The 17,682-nt window shown below is 40.4% G+C and overlaps 1 protein-coding gene across 1 annotated transcript; it reads left to right on the top strand.

Moving 5' to 3' along the window:
* Window positions 1–634: 634 nt before the first annotated feature.
* On the top strand, window positions 635–6,220 carry LOC108410396 (schlafen family member 13). The gene is made up of 6 exons (XM_017685317.2): window positions 635–781; window positions 918–1,133; window positions 2,598–3,652; window positions 3,740–3,856; window positions 3,959–4,670; window positions 4,773–6,220. The coding sequence occupies exons 3-6, from the start codon at window positions 2,617–2,619 to the stop codon at window positions 5,539–5,541; spliced, it is 2,634 nt and encodes an 877-aa protein (XP_017540806.2). The 5' UTR covers window positions 635–781; window positions 918–1,133; window positions 2,598–2,616; the 3' UTR covers window positions 5,542–6,220.
* The last annotated feature ends 11,462 nt before the right edge of the window (window positions 6,221–17,682 follow it).

Genomic DNA, 17,682 nt, shown 5'->3' with positions numbered 1-17,682 from the left:
CCCCAAATGGAAATACTTCACTAAAGTACAGATACATGAAAAAACTACTTAAGTACAGTAACACATTACATTTACTTAGTTACTGTCCACCTCTGGGCATCATCTGTTCCTTCTCTTCTTTTTTTTCCTATAGGATCTGTTAGCTACACAGATCTGTTTGCTCTTGCGGTGCTGTTGTCAACGGCTCAAGTGCCGTTTTTTAAATGTATCATGTTTACATCTTAATTTATATTACCTGACATATCTGTTTTTCTTTTTGTTGTTGTTGTTTTTGCTTTCATCGTTAAAGTGCAGTGATCCAGTGGTTCTAAACCCATTTTGGAGGGCCACCCAGACGGTGTGGTCACTCTATCTCAGCTATTGGCTCCTCCACACCTGAAGCCACTGTTTCACGTTTGCTGGAAGTTAGGGTAGGGCTCTGTTTGCACTATATGTCATGAACATGGACCTTAAGACGCTAAAAGCAGTAGAGATCCTTCCAAAGCAGCACACGCAGTACTGTACAGCAAAATGGGTGAACTTTGATTTCTATGATTTTCTCTTCAAATCCTCTCCGAACCAGCAGGGAACGCCACACAGATTTCGCGAGCCTGCAGGCGAGGCAGAGGAGGAACTATGAAATTCTGGCGGGACGACGACGAAACAGTTATTCTTCAGTTCAAACCGACTCTTTCCTTGAAAATAAACGGATTAAATAGTGCTGCAGTTACGTTGCTGTGCCTAAAGCCAGAGGCGCCGGACTGTTACCGCTGCACCATTTAAGGTGGAACGGGAAAATTCGGTAAGAAGCCGGCGAGTAAGAATTAAAATCCAGCCTCGTGGTATTTGATTCAGAGCTATATGCAGAGGGAAGACGTTATTACATTTGAACGGGTTGTTATTAATGTTTAATGTTTTATGTTGTGATTTTTATCTAGTTAAACTGTGAAAAGTTATTCGAAATCAGACGTCGTTAGACTGCGGGTATGAACTGAGTGGGGAGTCGGTTCGACCGATTAAAGAACTGGTTCAAGAACTGATTCATCTACGTGCCGTCGGTCCACGTCGTTGGAGAGAAAGGTGTATAAACTGTTTCTGTCGCCAGGAGGATAACAGTAAACTTGATTTGTCGTTTTCCTGTCGAACAGCCACCGGTAAGACGACTTTAAATCTTTCCTGGTTGTTAGTCATTCGTCTGAACAACAGTCTACGTCTGCTCAATAAACTACTGAGTACATAATGTGCTGCTGTTCGTGTGTGTCCTGTTAGACTTAAGAGTTTTTCACTTTACCTTCAGCATAATTCTGTCGTTAAGATGTAAATAAAGCAAGTCATCTAAGTAATCTAAAGCCAGCCTTGCTAGTGTGGTTTTTGACACTGAACACTTAAAAATAGGGCTGTTTAAGGGTTCTTTAAAGGCAGTGATTCTGTTTAGAACCACAGGTTCTGTATAGAACCATTTCATGCTTATGTGCACACTTTGTATGGTGAAATAGGTCTTCAGATTGATGAAGAATGTGTTGTATGTGGTCCTATATAGAGGAGTTTCTTAATGGCTTCTGCCATTAATACAAGCTTGACCATATCATCACAGTAAAAGAATCTATTCTGGTGTTTTATAGAACATTTTCTACATAAAACCAAAAATAAAATGTTTCTATATAGAATTCTTGGTTCTAAACAGAGCCACTGCCTATCCTGATGAACACTTGAAGAACCACCTTTTCAAGAGGGAACCTTTTAGAGAATGATTCTATGTAGCACCAAGGTGTCCCACTGTTGTTACATTTTCAAAAATAGAACCAACCATATGCAACACTTTCTCCGTCAATCTGAAGAACCGTTTGACCATATTCAGAACCATTTAAGCATGAAATGATTCTATGTAGAATTTATGGTTCTAAGTAGAACCGATGTCTTTATTAATGAACCATCTTTTTAAGAGTGAACCTTTTTGAAAATGATTCTATAAAGCACCAAAAGTTTCAAAAAGAATCTATACAGAACCAAATATATGCAACCCTTCATAAATCTTCTAAGCCACTTAGCCTCTTTGGTCGCATGGGGTACTGGAGACTATTCCAGCAGTCATTGTGCAGCAGGCAGGAAACACCCTGGACAGTCACCAGTCCATCACAGGTCAGACACATAGACATACACAATCCCATCCACACCAACACACGCCTAGGGGCAATTTAGTATCTCCAGTTGGTCTGACTGCATGTGGTTGGACTGTGGGAGGAAACCCACAGAGATGCAGGAAGAACATGCAAACTCCACACAAGAAAGACCCTGGTTGTCCGGCTGGGGAACTGAACCCAGGCCCTTCTTGCTGTGAGGCGGTAGTGCACCATTGTGCAGCCTCATATGTAACAGTTTTCTTAATTTGAGATCATCTCACTGCACACAGAGCCATTTAAGCATGGAATGCTTCTAAATAGAACCACTGCCCTTACTGTAGAACCCTTGATAAAGCTTATTTTTAAGAGTGTATGACAAACTGCCATTTCTAAAAATGGATAGAATATGGATAAAATTCAGGTTTTGAGTTGGCTGCTACTACTGTCTTCATCTGTATTGGATACTGTAAAGTAAACCGTTCCTCTTTCATTGCAAAGGTTGCTAACCACCGAGGGAATGGCTCTTTCCAAACCTGCTCCATTGGCAAGAAGCAGGAGATTATATGATCAACACTTTTGGATCGAAACTTGTACATTTGGAGAGCAGCCTAGAAGATGTATGAACAAAACTAAGAAGGAGCAACAAAAAGATGCGATTTTGCAGCACGTATGTGCTCTGTTAAACTCTGGGGGTGGAATCCTTTCAGCAGGGTTTGAAAATAAAGACTATGATTACGAAACTATGGGTCTCGGGGCGGATGTAGAGGAGCATTTGACCAAGTTGCTGCATCCCTCAGTTATTGAGGATTTTATTGAATTCACAACACATGGTAATACATTACAGCTCTTTGTGAAGTCATGGTGTTCGGACACTCAAAGAGCAAAGCTCTGTAGTATCGACAGTGGCCTAAGGGAGAGATCAGGAACGTCCACTCCTTCCATTATTCCTAATGGAGTTTTAGACTTCATAAAGAAGAAACACAAAGGTCCTTCCTATTTTGCACGTTGTGCAAAGAGACCAAAGCTGCCACAGAAAGCTGAAGATTTTTATGATGATGAGGTGGCACAGCTCAATCAGGTATTAGATTTTGGTGAAAGTGTAAATGTTGAGTTCAAAAGCTTTGACAGTGAAACACATCTGGGGAAGAGGCTAAAGGAGAACCTTCCTAAGTACCTTTCAGCATTTGCAAACACTAAAGGGGGATTCCTGTTCATTGGGGTTGATGACAAAACCAAAAAAGTCGTTGGCTGTGGTCAGGGAATGAACAGCCAGGATATAGAACAGATGGTCCTAGACATTTGTAGAAGAGTAAGGGCTCGGGCTGTTCATGTCTTAGACTGTGTGAAAAAAATGGCCTGGTCCGTGGATTCTAAAGTTTTCAGAGTTGAGAACGGCAGCATTGAGGAACCTCGATATATTATTGCATTAAAAGTCCACGCCTTTTGCTGTGCCGTGTTTGAAGAGGATCCAAAATGCTGGCATGTTGAGGGGGATAAAATCGCAAGAATAGATGCAAGCAGTTGGTTGGGGAAAATGCAACTTTCTGATCCAGGTACATTCAAGTTATTATTTTTCACCAGTTTTATGATGAAATTAGAATGTTTTGAATTAATGTCTGCTTTGTGTGGTCATTTTACAGATCATGACCTGATCAAACGTTTTGAGAGTGTGTTAAGTCTAAAGGATTCCCCCCCTCAGTGCAGACCTGTCTACAGCACTCAAAACATTGCAAAGCTCCAGGAGAAAATATTCTCTGGTAAGTTATTTACATGGTCACTGTAGTTCATGTTTAGAGTGTAATTTGAAGAATTTGTGCTTATTTGAATAATATTGTTTTGTGTGCTTACTTTTTATTTAGTTCAGGGGGAAAAAATCACCATAAAGCGTGAGTTCATCCCACAGGACGTTTTTGTGAAGTACCCGAGCTTGTTAAATCTTCACCCCATTCTGTCAAAGAATGGACCTGGAATTTTAGTCATGTCTACAAGCTGGGCTGTTGATGTCAACTTACCACGAAACAAGGCTGTCATCTGTGAAGCCCTGTTGGTCACTACTGACCATTATCCCACACTGTTCTCATGGGTTGAAAGTGGAATTCCTGAACTCTGGCAGTATGTTAGCAAAACAGCGTTTAATATCAAGCAGAAGCTGGTGAATCTAGGAGGATATACAGAAAGACTTTGTGTGATCCCCCATCTGGTGGACTGTCAGACAGGAGAGCTGATACTAAATGAGGCCGATGGTGGGCCTCCATATCCAGAGAGTTACATTTTGGGTGATGTTCAGGAAGTAGTGGCCTTACTGCAGTCCCTAGCTATAGTTGTGTTGAGTTTCACGTCACCACTGAGCGACACACTCGGCTGCGAGTTTTTCAATCTGTTAACAGAGGAGCAGTTTTCCATCCTATGTGGCTACACGGGCATCAAACGTCTGTTCATCCATGGGCCTCCTGGGTCAGGAAAGACCCTGATTGCCATGGAGAAAATACAGAGGATACAAAAATCTGAGAGCTGTGAGATAAAGGATATCCTGTATCTCTGTGAAAACGTGGGATTGAGAGACTTTGTAAGGTGAGTTGCAATGGGAATTAGTTCATTCATTTTGACAGGATTTTTTTATTTTTTTTTTACCAATGCAGGTATTTACACAGAAAAACCTTCTTCTTTCCTCAGGAAAAAATCTATTTGCTTATGTGAGACAAGAAGCAGCTTCATGATGAAGGCTGTGGAGAATTTCACCAGCATTAAACACATCATTGTGGATGAAGGACAGAACTTTCGAGTGGAGGATGGTGACTGGTACAAGAAGGCTGAAAGGCTAATGCAAGGAAAGCATGGCTTTTTCTGGATCTTTGTGGACTATTTTCAGAGAAGTCACACAAGTACAAATGGTCTGCCACCTCTAACTTCTCAAGAAAAAGCTTACCTTTCTGAAGTTGTACGCAATTCCAAAGAAGTATTTGATGCTATGTCAGATCTAATTGGCAGAATTGCAGACAAATCAAAAACTGATGAAGCAAAACATCTCCAAAATATGAGAGAGAGTATAAAGCTGACCCATGATTTTAGAGGGGAGATTGTCACTTTGACTAAACGCGAATCAGTGGAGCCAGAAGTAGCCCGAATTGTCAAGAGTCTTTTGCAAAAAGGGCACACTGCAAGGGATATTGCTGTTCTGTATTCAACTTTAGAAAATGTCAATAAAAGAGGGTACAGAGTTACATGGGAGGGGATACCTGTCGTATTTGGCACTGTAGGAGAGGTGGATCAGAATAAGATTGTGTTAGACACCATCCGCAGATTCTCTGGCCTAGAGAGGAACATTGTGATTGTGGTTGACCCTGTTGTCCATCCATTCCAGAATGAAATTCAACTCAATATTCTTCTCAGTGCATACTCCAGAGCAAGGATCAGATTGTATATATTACACAGATCCACCTAAAAGCCCTAAACCCTCTCCACTCCTAAAACGTGGTACATAAGCATTAAACAATCATGGATTAAACAAGCAAATTTTGCAATGATTCTTTGGCAGTTTTAAAGCTGCCATGTTTTAATTTTGTCTTTCTTCTGTGATCTCTCGGTCTGTGTGTCTCTATGAAACGGTTTGGGACAGCTTCAGGTGTATGTGTGTCTGTAACCATTTACATATCTATGTAGATCTATGTTGGTCTATTAATTATGAACACAATGTAAAGGACAGCTGTTGTTTGCAAATGGAGATACAACTTTTTGTCCTGTTAGTGATATATTGTTGATGCTATGTACGATTTATGATGTATTATTAAGATTAAAGTGACTGTCTTACAGAGTTCTAAGAACTTTGCTCTAAACCAAAAAGTGTGAGTTGAATCACAGCTGTTAACATACTCATTTGCTGCATTTTATGGGGTACAAAGTTGCCTTTAGTTTGTAACTTCTGTAGTTTTTCAGATCTATGATACATTTGACCTTGGCATCTGAATTTCTGGTATTAACAAAAATTTTGATTTATGTGATTTTTATTGTAAGCTTTATTCTAAAGGCATTTCTTTTCTCCATGGGTTTATTTTGAAATAAAGCATTAAATAAATCATTTCAATTTCTGTTTCCAACTGGCATGTTTATGATATGTCCAAAGATGTTCAAGAAAGGCAATGTTTTACAAAATTAGTTATGATAAACAGCAAATAAATAAAATCAAATGTATATCACGTGCATGCATGATTGTTTAGTCTTGTGTTATTTATAATACAATGGATTATTTATATATTAATATTAATGGATTATACAAAAGGATTTATATCATTGGCTCTCAAACCAGCTTTCAGGGTCTCCCTGATGGTCTGCATATTTGTTAGATCCCAGCTCCCAATCCATAGCGACCGAGCAAAACTGGTCTGTCCGGGTTCCGTGAGGACCAGTTTGAGAACCACAAGTTTATATAGACAAACACAAGAAACCAGATGTACGGTGTCATGAAAAAAAGTGTTTGATTTCTCCTGACTTCTACTGTTTTTTTTGCATAGTTATTACAGATCTTCCAACCAAATTCAGTTTAATGCAAAGACAACAGGAGTAAACACAAAATATAGCTTTTACATGATTTTTTTAAATGCTGATTTTATTGAAGAAAAAAAAGAAACAGTTGGCTCTGTGTAAAAAAGTAATTGACCCCTTAGTTACTCAATCAACCAACTAGACGAAGTTGAAAACTGGGATCACTTACATAGAAGCAGCGTACTATGCCACAATCAAAATAAATTCTGGAAGTTATATCAGTATCATTTAATATATCAGTCTGAACAGCAGTTTCAGTTACAAAGCAATTACTAAGGCCCTGTGGCTCCAGAGAACCACAGTAAGAGCTATTATTTCCAAATGGAGAAAACTCTGAATAGTGGTCAATCTTCCCAGAAGTGGCCGGCCTATCAAAATTTCCCCAAGAGCATAACGTAGACAAACATTTAATGCTAGTCATATACTAGAAGACACTTTTGAAAAACTAAAGTCTGACACCCTCTCACATCTAAACAGTGTCACAATTTTTAGTCACAGACTATGATTTTGCAAAGACAGGAAATCTTGCGGTGTCACTATTTATAAGACTGCAGCTAGATTTTTTTAGATTAATCCCCATCATGCACCTGGTGGAAATTTACAAGCAGAAATATATATTTTCCTTCCATTCTACAGTAGTACAGTTGGGAAGAAGTTGGCTGGGCATGTAAAGATCTGGGGCTCAGAGCAGTTCACTGTAGAGCTGTATACTCTGACAGATCATCACCCAGAATCTTTTTAATTAACCTGTAAAATGTGCAGTTACTTTTTAAATGTGATATAAAGATTTACACGTTCTGAGAGCCAGTTTCAGTAGCCAAGGATCAGAACGCCAAGGCCCCGGCCGCCACCCGATCCACATTGCACTGGACCCTCATAAGCACCTCTCCCACAGGTGGTGGGTCCATGGGAGGGTGGTCCCATGTAGCTCATTGAGGCTGAGCCTGGCCAGGACCCATGGGTAAAGGCCCAGCCACCAGGCGCTCGCCGAGGAGCCCGTCCCCCAGATCTGGCTCCAGGGTGAGGCCCCTGACGCTCATATCCAGAGAAGTGCTTTGTTTATGTTGAGAAATTATCTTTGCTAGTTACCAATAGGTTAGAGACAGTCCTGAGCTCAGATTCTGCTAGAAACAAAAAGTCACGGTTGATGGCCAGAAAAAAAGGAACAGAATACAGGAACAGGAATACACTACAATACACAGTGCAAAACAATAATAATATTATTATTATTATTATTATTATTATTATTATTATTATTATTATTATTAAGTTAAACTTATATAGCGCCTTTACACAAAACCCAAGGTCGCTTTACAAAATGCATGTCACATTACACAAGGCCCGAGGAAGATGCAGGAGAAAAATGAAGGAGAAAAAGATGAGATTTCAATAAAGATTTGAAGTGAGAAAGAGAAGAGGTAGAGCGAAGAGAGAGAGGCAGAGAGTTCCAGAGCAAGGGGGCCGCAACACTGAAGGAACGACCACCCATAGAGCTGAGCCTGAACCTAGGGACCACTAGAAGGCCTGCTTCCGAAGACCTGAGGTTACGAGTGGGCTTGTAGGGTATTAGAAGGTCGAGTAAGTATGCAGGAGCCAGGCCATGAAGTGCCTTGAATGTGAGAAGTAAAATTTTATAGTGAATACGTAAAGTAATGGGCAGCCAATGAAGTCTCTGAAGAACAGGAGTAATGTGCTCAGATTTTTTAGTGTATGTGAGAATCCATGCTGCAGAATTTTGCACTATTTGTAACAACCTAAGTGACTTAGCGGGGAGCCCATAGAGCAATGAGTTACAATAGTCCAGGCGAGAAGTAACAAAAGCATGGACCAGAGACTCAGCTGCAGCCGGGGACAGTAAAGGACGGATACGTGAAATATTGCGAAGGTGGAAAAATGCCAACCTAAACAGAGACTTGATGTGCGGTTCAAAAGACAAAGAAGGGTCAAAAAGAACACCTAGGTTTCGGACAGTGACAGATGGAGTGATTGTAATATCATTTACAGTGAGAGCAAGATTTTTGAGAGCGTTAACAGTGGACTTGGAGCCAGTAACTATAAACTCGGTTTTGTGTGCATTTAAAGAAAGAAAATTTGCCCTAAGCCAGGAGTTCAGGTCAATAAGACATCTATTTAACTGGGGTGGGGGAAACAGTGCTGCTGGTTTGAAGCTGAGATAGATCTGAGTATCATCAGCATAGCAATGAAAATGTAAATTGTGACTACGAAAAATATAACCGAGGGGGAGAATATAGATTATAAAAAGGAGGGGACCAAGGACGGAACCCTGAGGGACACCATATTCAATGGGCACTGTGTCAGACATATGGTTCCCAATTGAAATAACCTGAAGCCTGTTAGTCAGATACGAGTGGAACCAGGATAGTACGGTTCCAGAGAGACTAATCTCAGTGAGCCTAGTTAAAAGAACATTGTGATTTACTGTGTCGAAAGCAGCAGTGAGATCAAGAAGCAAAAGAATGGAGATGCAACCTGTATCCGCGGAAAGGAGAAGGTCATTTAGGACACAGAGAAGAGCAGTCTCGGTGCTATGATGCAAACGAAAACCAGATTGAAATTTTTCAAATAAATCATTAGTGCTCAAAAAATCAAGCAGCTGGGAAGCCACGACCTTTTCTAGAACTTTAGAGATGAATGGGAGATTTGAAATAGGCCTGTAATTGCTCAAAATTGTTAGATCCGAGTCAGGTTTCTTAATAATAGGTGTGACAGCTGCTGTTTTTAAAGACACAGGAACATATCCAGAAGTGAGTGAAAGATTAACCAAGTGGCATATTGGTTCGGAAAAGATAGAGACACAGCGTTGAAGAAGATGGGTAGGAATAGGGTCCAGTCGAGAGGATGAAGTCTTAGAGTTAGCTATAATATTGACAATAGAAGTTGAGTCAGTCAGAGAGAAATTTGAAAAAGAAAGTGACAGAGTTGGAGAGAAGACAATAGGCCCATGGCAGTCAGCAGGGGTATTTAACAGGTCTTTATAGATGGTTGACACCTTGTTACCGTAGAATTTCAGAAAGGCATTACATAGATCAGTTGAGGCAGTATTTGGAGTTGATGGGGGTCGCAGAAGCTTATTTACCACTGAAAACAGAAGCTTGGGATTCTGACCAGCAGCACTGAAAACATCCGCGTAGTATGATGCACGAGCATTGTTTAGTGCTACTTTGTATGAGGCCAGATGATCAGTGTAAGCTAGATAGTGAACCTGCAACCCGGATTTCTTAAAAAGACGTTCTAGACGTCTTCCAGCTGTTTTCATATTGCGGAGAGCAGGAGTAAACCAAGGCGATCTATGAGTAGAAGGCACAGATCTAGTTTTCATCGGGGCCAAGGTGTTAAGACAAGCACGTAGAGTATAGTTATAGAATGATACAGCATCATCAGTGGATTGCATTGAACTAAGATGGGCAAAATTAAACGTTTCCAAAGAGGCCAACAGAGAAGGACAATCAATAGCCTTAACATTACGATAAGTAAGTACTAGTATTTTGAGTGAGGTTTAGGAACAGGTGGAGAGAAAGAGGCATTGATTAGTATATGGTCAGACACACCAACACAATGTCCAGTTATATTAGTAATAATCCCACCCGTAGAACAGATTATGTCCAGAATATGACCCTTCTTATGAGTCGGAAAGTCAACGTGTTGAGTTAGATCAAAACAGCTTATCAATGACAGAAATTCTGAAGAGGCAGAAGAGTTAGAGTCAAGGTGGATATTGAACATCGCCAAGAACAATGATGGAAGAGGAGAGTGAACTGGCAAACGCCAAGATCTCCCCAAATTCTGACAAAAATTCAGTCAGAGAACTCTTCGGGGGGCGGTAAATCATTAAGAAGATACACCCAGGAGCCTCGAGAACCATGACTTCAAAAGAGGAAACATCTTGTGGGTTGCCCAAAGTAAATTCAAAATTGTCCCTGAATAAAACCGCCAGTCCCCCACCTCTACCTGTTTTTTTAGGTGAGGCCAGATAATTAAAATTAGGGGGAGACGCAGCATTCAGGTAAGAAAAGTCACCCGGTACCTGCCACGTTTCAGTTAAAAAGACTAGATCCAACTGATGCTGGTCGATAAGGTCATTGACTAATGCAGCCTTAGCTGTGAGCGTGCGACAGTTCAGTAGCGCCAGGTTAGATAGATGCTGTGCCGAGATCGAAGGAGCAGACTGATGCGACGGTGTAGAACGAGGGACCTCCAGTAGAAACCTATGGTTCACTCCACGATGCGCTCTTCCAGGGCGTCGCCTAAAGCAACGATCAGTAATCCGTACTGCGGGATGATTGATACACAGTGCCTGAGGTGCTGGATAAGTCTGACGTTTACAGCCACGATGTATATGGGTCATTCCACTAGAATGGTTCAAATTGGACTTTGACATTTTCAAATTTTTTGCTTAAATGTATCATTGATATGTATACCTCACAGTCAAACATGTAACGGGGTTGAGTGTGACGGGGTTGTGATTTTTGCACAAAATGGCCACTGCTCTACATACTGTATACCAGAGAGAGAGCACATGGCATGCATGAGATTCAGAATTAGCATATAGTTTTGAAATAAAAAAAACTTTTTTTATAAGTAATAGTTTTCTATCTTTTTTTAATGTGACGGTGTTAAGTCACTGAGTTTGGCGACCACAATATCACAAGATAAATGACCAAAATTAAATAATAGAAGGAAGCCACTTGCCTTTCTTTGCTGTCCTGTTGTCCAAAAGACTTGAGTGATGTCACTTCTTGATGTATATGGATCATATGGATCATACCATTGTTTTTGTGGGGGAGATTCATTTGTGTTACGGGGTTGAGGGGTTACTTAGGTACAGAACTAAATAATGTGATTTTAATAAATAATTATCAATTAATTTTGAAAAATAATATCACAAACAATTAAACACAGACAGTTGTTTAGGTTGACATCAAAATATATGGACTTTTTTATAGTTGTATTTGGTATATTCTAAGTATACTTTCGTTGAAGGCCATGAGGGACATGACAAAATAGGTGGTGTCAGCAAAAATAAATAAATAAACAAAGTTCTCATAAAAAGATCAAATAAAAAAAAATACACTGTATTAAAGGAGATATTTCAATGTATGTGTAAAGCTGTTAAAATATAGATTTTTGTGACCCAGTAGATAAAATACACCTAAAGAGGAGATGAGGACTCAAAATGTGCCATTTCCATGGAATGACCCATATATCGGGTCGTCTAGAGATGCTGATAGAGCAGCAAAGATTGTAAGTGGGAGCATCAAGCCGACGGAAAGAACGCAGCCTTCGTAAGTCCTCGCTGGAGTATGAGTATATAGGATAAAGGCGCGGAGTACCAGTTAATTCCTCCATCGCCCGATCAAAAAATGATAATCCGAGGAAAGGCAAAAGTAAACACACCGCATGCCCATTTAGCCGCCCGCTCGACATCAGAGCCACAGGGGCGGTTCGTGCAGGCAGGCTCGCAGCTAGCAGCAATAGCCGACGAAATTGCCGGTGCAACCAAAAGTTAGGAATGTGTAGTTCGTGCAGGCGGGCTCGCAGGCAGGCTCGCAGGCAGCAACAACAGTCGATGAAACAGCCGGTGCAACCAAAAAGCCAGGAATGTCACCACAGCGCAAGCAATGCTGCAGCAGCGGATCAAGACAGGTGTCCAGAGAAACCCAAATCCAGAGCAGTCGAGGTAAAGTCCAGCAAAGTATAACAGACAGAAAAGAGAAAAAAGAAAAAAAATAGAAGAAGATCCAGCGAGAAGCGGCAGCAAACAAAGCGCACAGCGTACTCTCAACCGGAACCGGAAGTCATATAAATAAAATACAATATATAAGTGCAGCACAATATATTGCAATCAATACTTAATTCAATGCTCATTTACGTGCTGTGTAAAGAGATGTGTCTTCAGTCTGCGTTTGAAGACAGCAAGAGACTGCTGTTCGGACAGCCAGGGGGAGTTCATTCCACCACTTGGGTGCCAGTACGGAGAACATTCTCGACGCTTGTCTTCCACGCGCCTTGAAGGATGGTGGGCCAAGCCAAGCTGTACTCGAAGTTTGAAGGGCTCATGGTACAGTTCGAGATTTCACCATTGCCATCAAGTAGGTAGGGGCTGGTCCATTTTTGGCTTTGTAGGCAAGTATTAGGGTTTTAAATCTGATGTGTGCAGCTACAGGAAGCAAGTGAAGGGAGTGCAGCCAATGGAGTGACGTGGCTGAACTTGGTGAGATTGAAGACAAGCTGTGCTGCCGCATTCTGGATGAGTTGCAGAGGCTTGATGGCCTGCATGGGAAGACCAGCCAAGAGTGAGCTGCAGTCAAGCCTTGAGATGACAAGAGACTGCACTAGCACCTGGGCGGCCTCTCGGGTGGGGAGGGGTTAGATCCTACGGATGTTGTGCAGGAGATATCTGCATGACAAAGTTAGCTTCGCGATGTGAGTCGAGAATGATAACTGGCCATCCAGAATCACAGCAAGACTTCTTGCCTTTAAAGATGGAACAATCAGAGAGTTATTAAATGAGATGGCAAGATAATGATGAGGACCTGTAGTTGCAGGGATGAATATCAGCTCAGTTTTGCTAGGACTGAGCTTCAGGTGGTGACCTGCCATCCATGAAGATATGTCAGACATATGTCAGATACTGCTAGAAACAAAAAGTCACTGTTGATGCCCAGAAAAAAGGAACAGAGTTGAACACAACTCTATGCAATACAATACAATATAATACACTACAATACACGACATTACAATAAACAACAATACACAGAGCAAAACAATAAAATACAATATAAGTGCAGCACAATATATTGCAATCAATACTTAATTCAATGCTCATTTACGCACTGTGTAAAGAGATGTGTCTTCAGTCTGCGTTTGAAGACAGCAAGAGACTGCTGTTCGGACACTTCTCGGTCACTACTATGAGAGCAATTCCTGTTGAGTGTGCTGGTTTGAAGCCAGACTGGTTGGGGTCCTGGAGCTAGTTCTATGCGAGAAAGAGAGACAGTTAATTATAGACTGCACATTCAAGAATTTTTGAAAGAATGAAGCAATACCGCTCTGTAGTTGTTGACATCAGAGCTTTCAAGTGTGGGTTTCTTCAGGATGGGAAGTCTTGAAAGTTGATAGAACTTTGCCTGATAAAAACAAACAATGTAACAGAAAGCAAAAAAAAAGAAGAAGAAGGAAAAACATCAATGATTCTCTAATTATGCCATTCTTAAAATCCTGAAATATTAAAGCAGTCAGTTCACATTTTAAGTTAATATGATTACAGTATTAAAGTAAAGCTGATTTGTGGTTCCCACGATGAGGCTTCTCCTGCCTCAGATATGGTCAACATTCATGATTCCACCATTAGAAAGAGGCTGGGCAAACATGATGTCCATGAGAGAGTTCCAAGGTGAAAACTATTGCTAAGCCTGAGGAACATAAAGGCTTGTGTCAAGTTTACCAAAAAAAAATAAATCAAAGGTTGGTTTCATTCAGAGGATCACCAATCACCAATGGTTTTTCTGCACCATTCTCTGTAAACCCTCAAAATGGTTGTGTCAGCTGTTTGGGAGATGCTAGTACCAGCATGCCGAGTGCAAGCTATCACACCGCATTCAAAACCACAAAGGTTTTATTTTTTTACTTAGGGATTTCATCATATACAGTCCATAATATAATAAAAAATTCAGAGAATCTGGAGAAATCTCTGCAAGTAAGCAGCAAGGCAGAAAACCATCATTGAATGCCCGTGACCTTCGATCCCTCAGGCGGCACTGCATTAAAAACTGACATCCTTCTGTAGCGGATATTACCACATGGGCTCAGGAACACTTCCATTGTGCAAGTGCAAGTTAAAACTCTGCCGTGCAAAGCGAAAGACAAATATCAACAACACCCAGAAACGCCGCCGGCGTGAGTCCACATTTCAAATTGTTTTTGGAAATCATGGATGTCGTGTCCTCTGGGCCAAAGAGGAAAAGGACTGTCTCTATTGTTATCAGCACAAAGTTCAAAAGCCAGCATCTCTGATGGTGTGGGGGTGCGTTAGTGCCCATGGCATGGGTAACTTGCACATCTGTGAAGGCACCATTAATGCTGAAAGGTACATACAGGTTTTGGAGCAACATATGCTGCCATCCCAGCAACGTCTTTTTCAGGGACGTCCTGCTTATTTCAGTAAGACAATGCCAAGCCACATTCTGCACATGTTACAACAGCGTGGCTTCATAGTAAAAGAGTGCGGGTACTAGACTGGCCTGCCTGCAGTCCAGACCTGTCTCCCATTGAAAATGTGTGCCACAAAAGCGCAAAATTTGACAACGGAGACCCCGGACTGTTGAGCAACTGAAGTTGTACATCAAGCAAGAATGGGAAAGAATTCCACCTACAAAGCTTCAACAATTAGTGTCCTCAGTTCCCAAACACTTATTGAGTGTTGTTAAAAGGAAAGGTGATGTAACACAGTGGTAAACACGCCCCTGTCCCAACTTCTTTGGAACATGTTGCAGACATCAAATTCAAAATGAGTGAATATTTGCAAAAAACAATAAGGTTTAACCCTTTGAACATTAAATATCTCGTCTTTGTAGTGTATTCAATTGAATATAGGTTGAAAAGAATTTACAAATCATCGTATTCTGTTTTTATTTATGTTTTACACAACGTCCCAACTTCATTGGAATTGGGGTTGTACAGCGCTCAGTGAGTGCATATGTTTTATTCCTTCACTGAGTTTAGAGTTTTCAGAGAATATTTTATACACAAGGTGCCACCTGAGACTGGATGGCTGACAATGTTTATATGCACCAAAAAATATTAAATGAATGAAAACAATGTAAAAAATATGCTTCTTCAATGAGTATGAAGAGAAAATCAATGACGCACCAAGTTCTATATCTAAATGTGCCTTTTCATAGGGCTCATTTTATCAGTTTTTACTTTTTATGAGTTCAGAAAAACAAATAAAATTCCTGTCCATCATGCTGCTCAGGAGGCGTATTGCTGAAATATCAAAATATAGGACACCTCAGTTTAACTAACAGGATAAGCACTGAAACAGTTTGAGAGAAGGCCAGGTGGACCTGCAATGACAGCAATATCTGCTACACTGCAGACAAAAATGAGCGAACAAATTGACTATGATCTGCAGTGAGTAGCTTAATTGAGTATGACCGCAGATGTTCACTAAACTGTCATGTGCTCAGACCTATTAGACGATTGTAATAAGAAGTGGGTCATTTCATCCGTATAATAACATAGTAATAGAACATTAATTTAAAATTGTGAAAGACACCAAGAGCTCTTCTACTCTTCCCTCCATAGGTGACTGGACTGTAACACTGACCTCATCAAAGGGTAAAACCTATTTATATACCCTCCACTGGCGTTGCAGGGTTGTCTTCCACCTACTCCTCCAACAGGAAATAGAGGAGTTCCAGATACCCCAATAGTACATACTTGTTTTTTTCCTGCTACAACACCCCTGATGAGTCATTAAGACTGTGAGCTGATGGATTTTACAGCAAATGAAATACAAAATTATGCATTGAACTGAATGCCCCTTACTGGGATTAAGAAACTTTGCTTTAGAAACCAGACAATGTCAGAAGTGCTCCTGCTGAGCTGGTACAGAAGGCTTGGACTGAAACTGGCCGTCCTATTTTCACTCAGAGCTTCTTCTGTTTCAGGAACAAACTGGGATTTGCTGTTTCTTCAAATCTGTCAACAATGATTATGCATTGCCTACATTTATTTTAAGCTTGGGCTTTCTCACGGATTAGTCATGACAAGCTTATTTCCTTGAGCTAATCGCTGTTACAAGGCTATGCCAAATACAAGGGCAATTGTGAAAACAATTTTGTGGTTTAACACAATGATATACACTGCACATTAGTGTAAATATGAATATAGTTTTATAAAGTCCTGTTGACCTGTTCTTTGTTAAATAGTTAAGTAATCACAAATTTTATGTAGTTTCTGACACTGTATGACAGTTTGTTATCTTGTTATCTATTGTCTCTTTGTCTTGTGTATATTGTCTATATTTTGTGTATATTTCACTATATTTTGTGTATAATTTCTCTAGAATTTGTTATATATATATATATGTGTGTGTTGTTATATATATATAAGTGTGTTTTAAGACAAAATAGTACCCAAAGAAAAGTCAGAGTCAAAGTCAGAATTAAGTTGACAGCTACAGTCTCCTTCAAAAGTACTGGAATGTTTGGATTTGAGATCAAAAGATAAATATGAGAAGATATATCAGAATTTCCGCTTTGTTTTCCTAATATTTACATCATGTTAAACTTAGAAAAAGGCACCTTTTTTTTGAACCCATTTTTAAGGTGAGCAAAAATATCTGAACATGTCACTGGCACGTTTTTTTGTTGTTTGAACAATAAATAGCGCTAAATGTCTACTCTTGGTATGAGTCGTGGGTTTCGCCTGTGAAGATGGCATGTGTTGTCAAGAAGGATAAATCATGAAGACCAGAGAGCTGCCTGTGTGAAAAAGCAAGACATTCTGACGCTGAGAAAAGAGGGAAAGTTGAGCAGAGCCAATAAAACAATTTGGAACATCATGAAAAATAAATAAACCACTGGTGTACTAATAACCAGACTGAGCAGATTGGCCAAGAAAAACAGCAGCAGTTGATGACAAAAGAAGAAAAACCCAAAAACAACAATCAGTGATGTCACCAAAAACCTCCACAGGGCAGGGTTGGTGGTATCACAATTCACCATTTGAAACAGCCTTTCAGAGCAGAAATATAGAGGCTATACGACAAGACACAAACTACTCATCAGGAGTCAAGAATCAGAAGGCCAGAGTAGAATATGCAAAGAAATGGAGATGAGCCACAAAAGATCTGGAACAGAGTTTTATGGACTGATGAGACTAATATTAAACTGATGAAAAGGCCAAAGTGTAGAAAAAGAAAGGATCTGCTTATGATCCAAAACATACGCACACATTGATCAAGCATGGTGGAGGTAATGTCATAGCTTGGGCTAGCATGGCTGCTTCTGGAACAGAC

This window comes from Pygocentrus nattereri, chromosome 7 (assembly GCF_015220715.1).
Source record: "Pygocentrus nattereri isolate fPygNat1 chromosome 7, fPygNat1.pri, whole genome shotgun sequence".
NCBI lineage: Eukaryota > Metazoa > Chordata > Actinopteri > Characiformes > Serrasalmidae > Pygocentrus > Pygocentrus nattereri.
The sequence above is the reverse complement of the archived record's forward strand: the minus strand, read 5'-3'. Positions and strand labels throughout refer to the sequence as shown.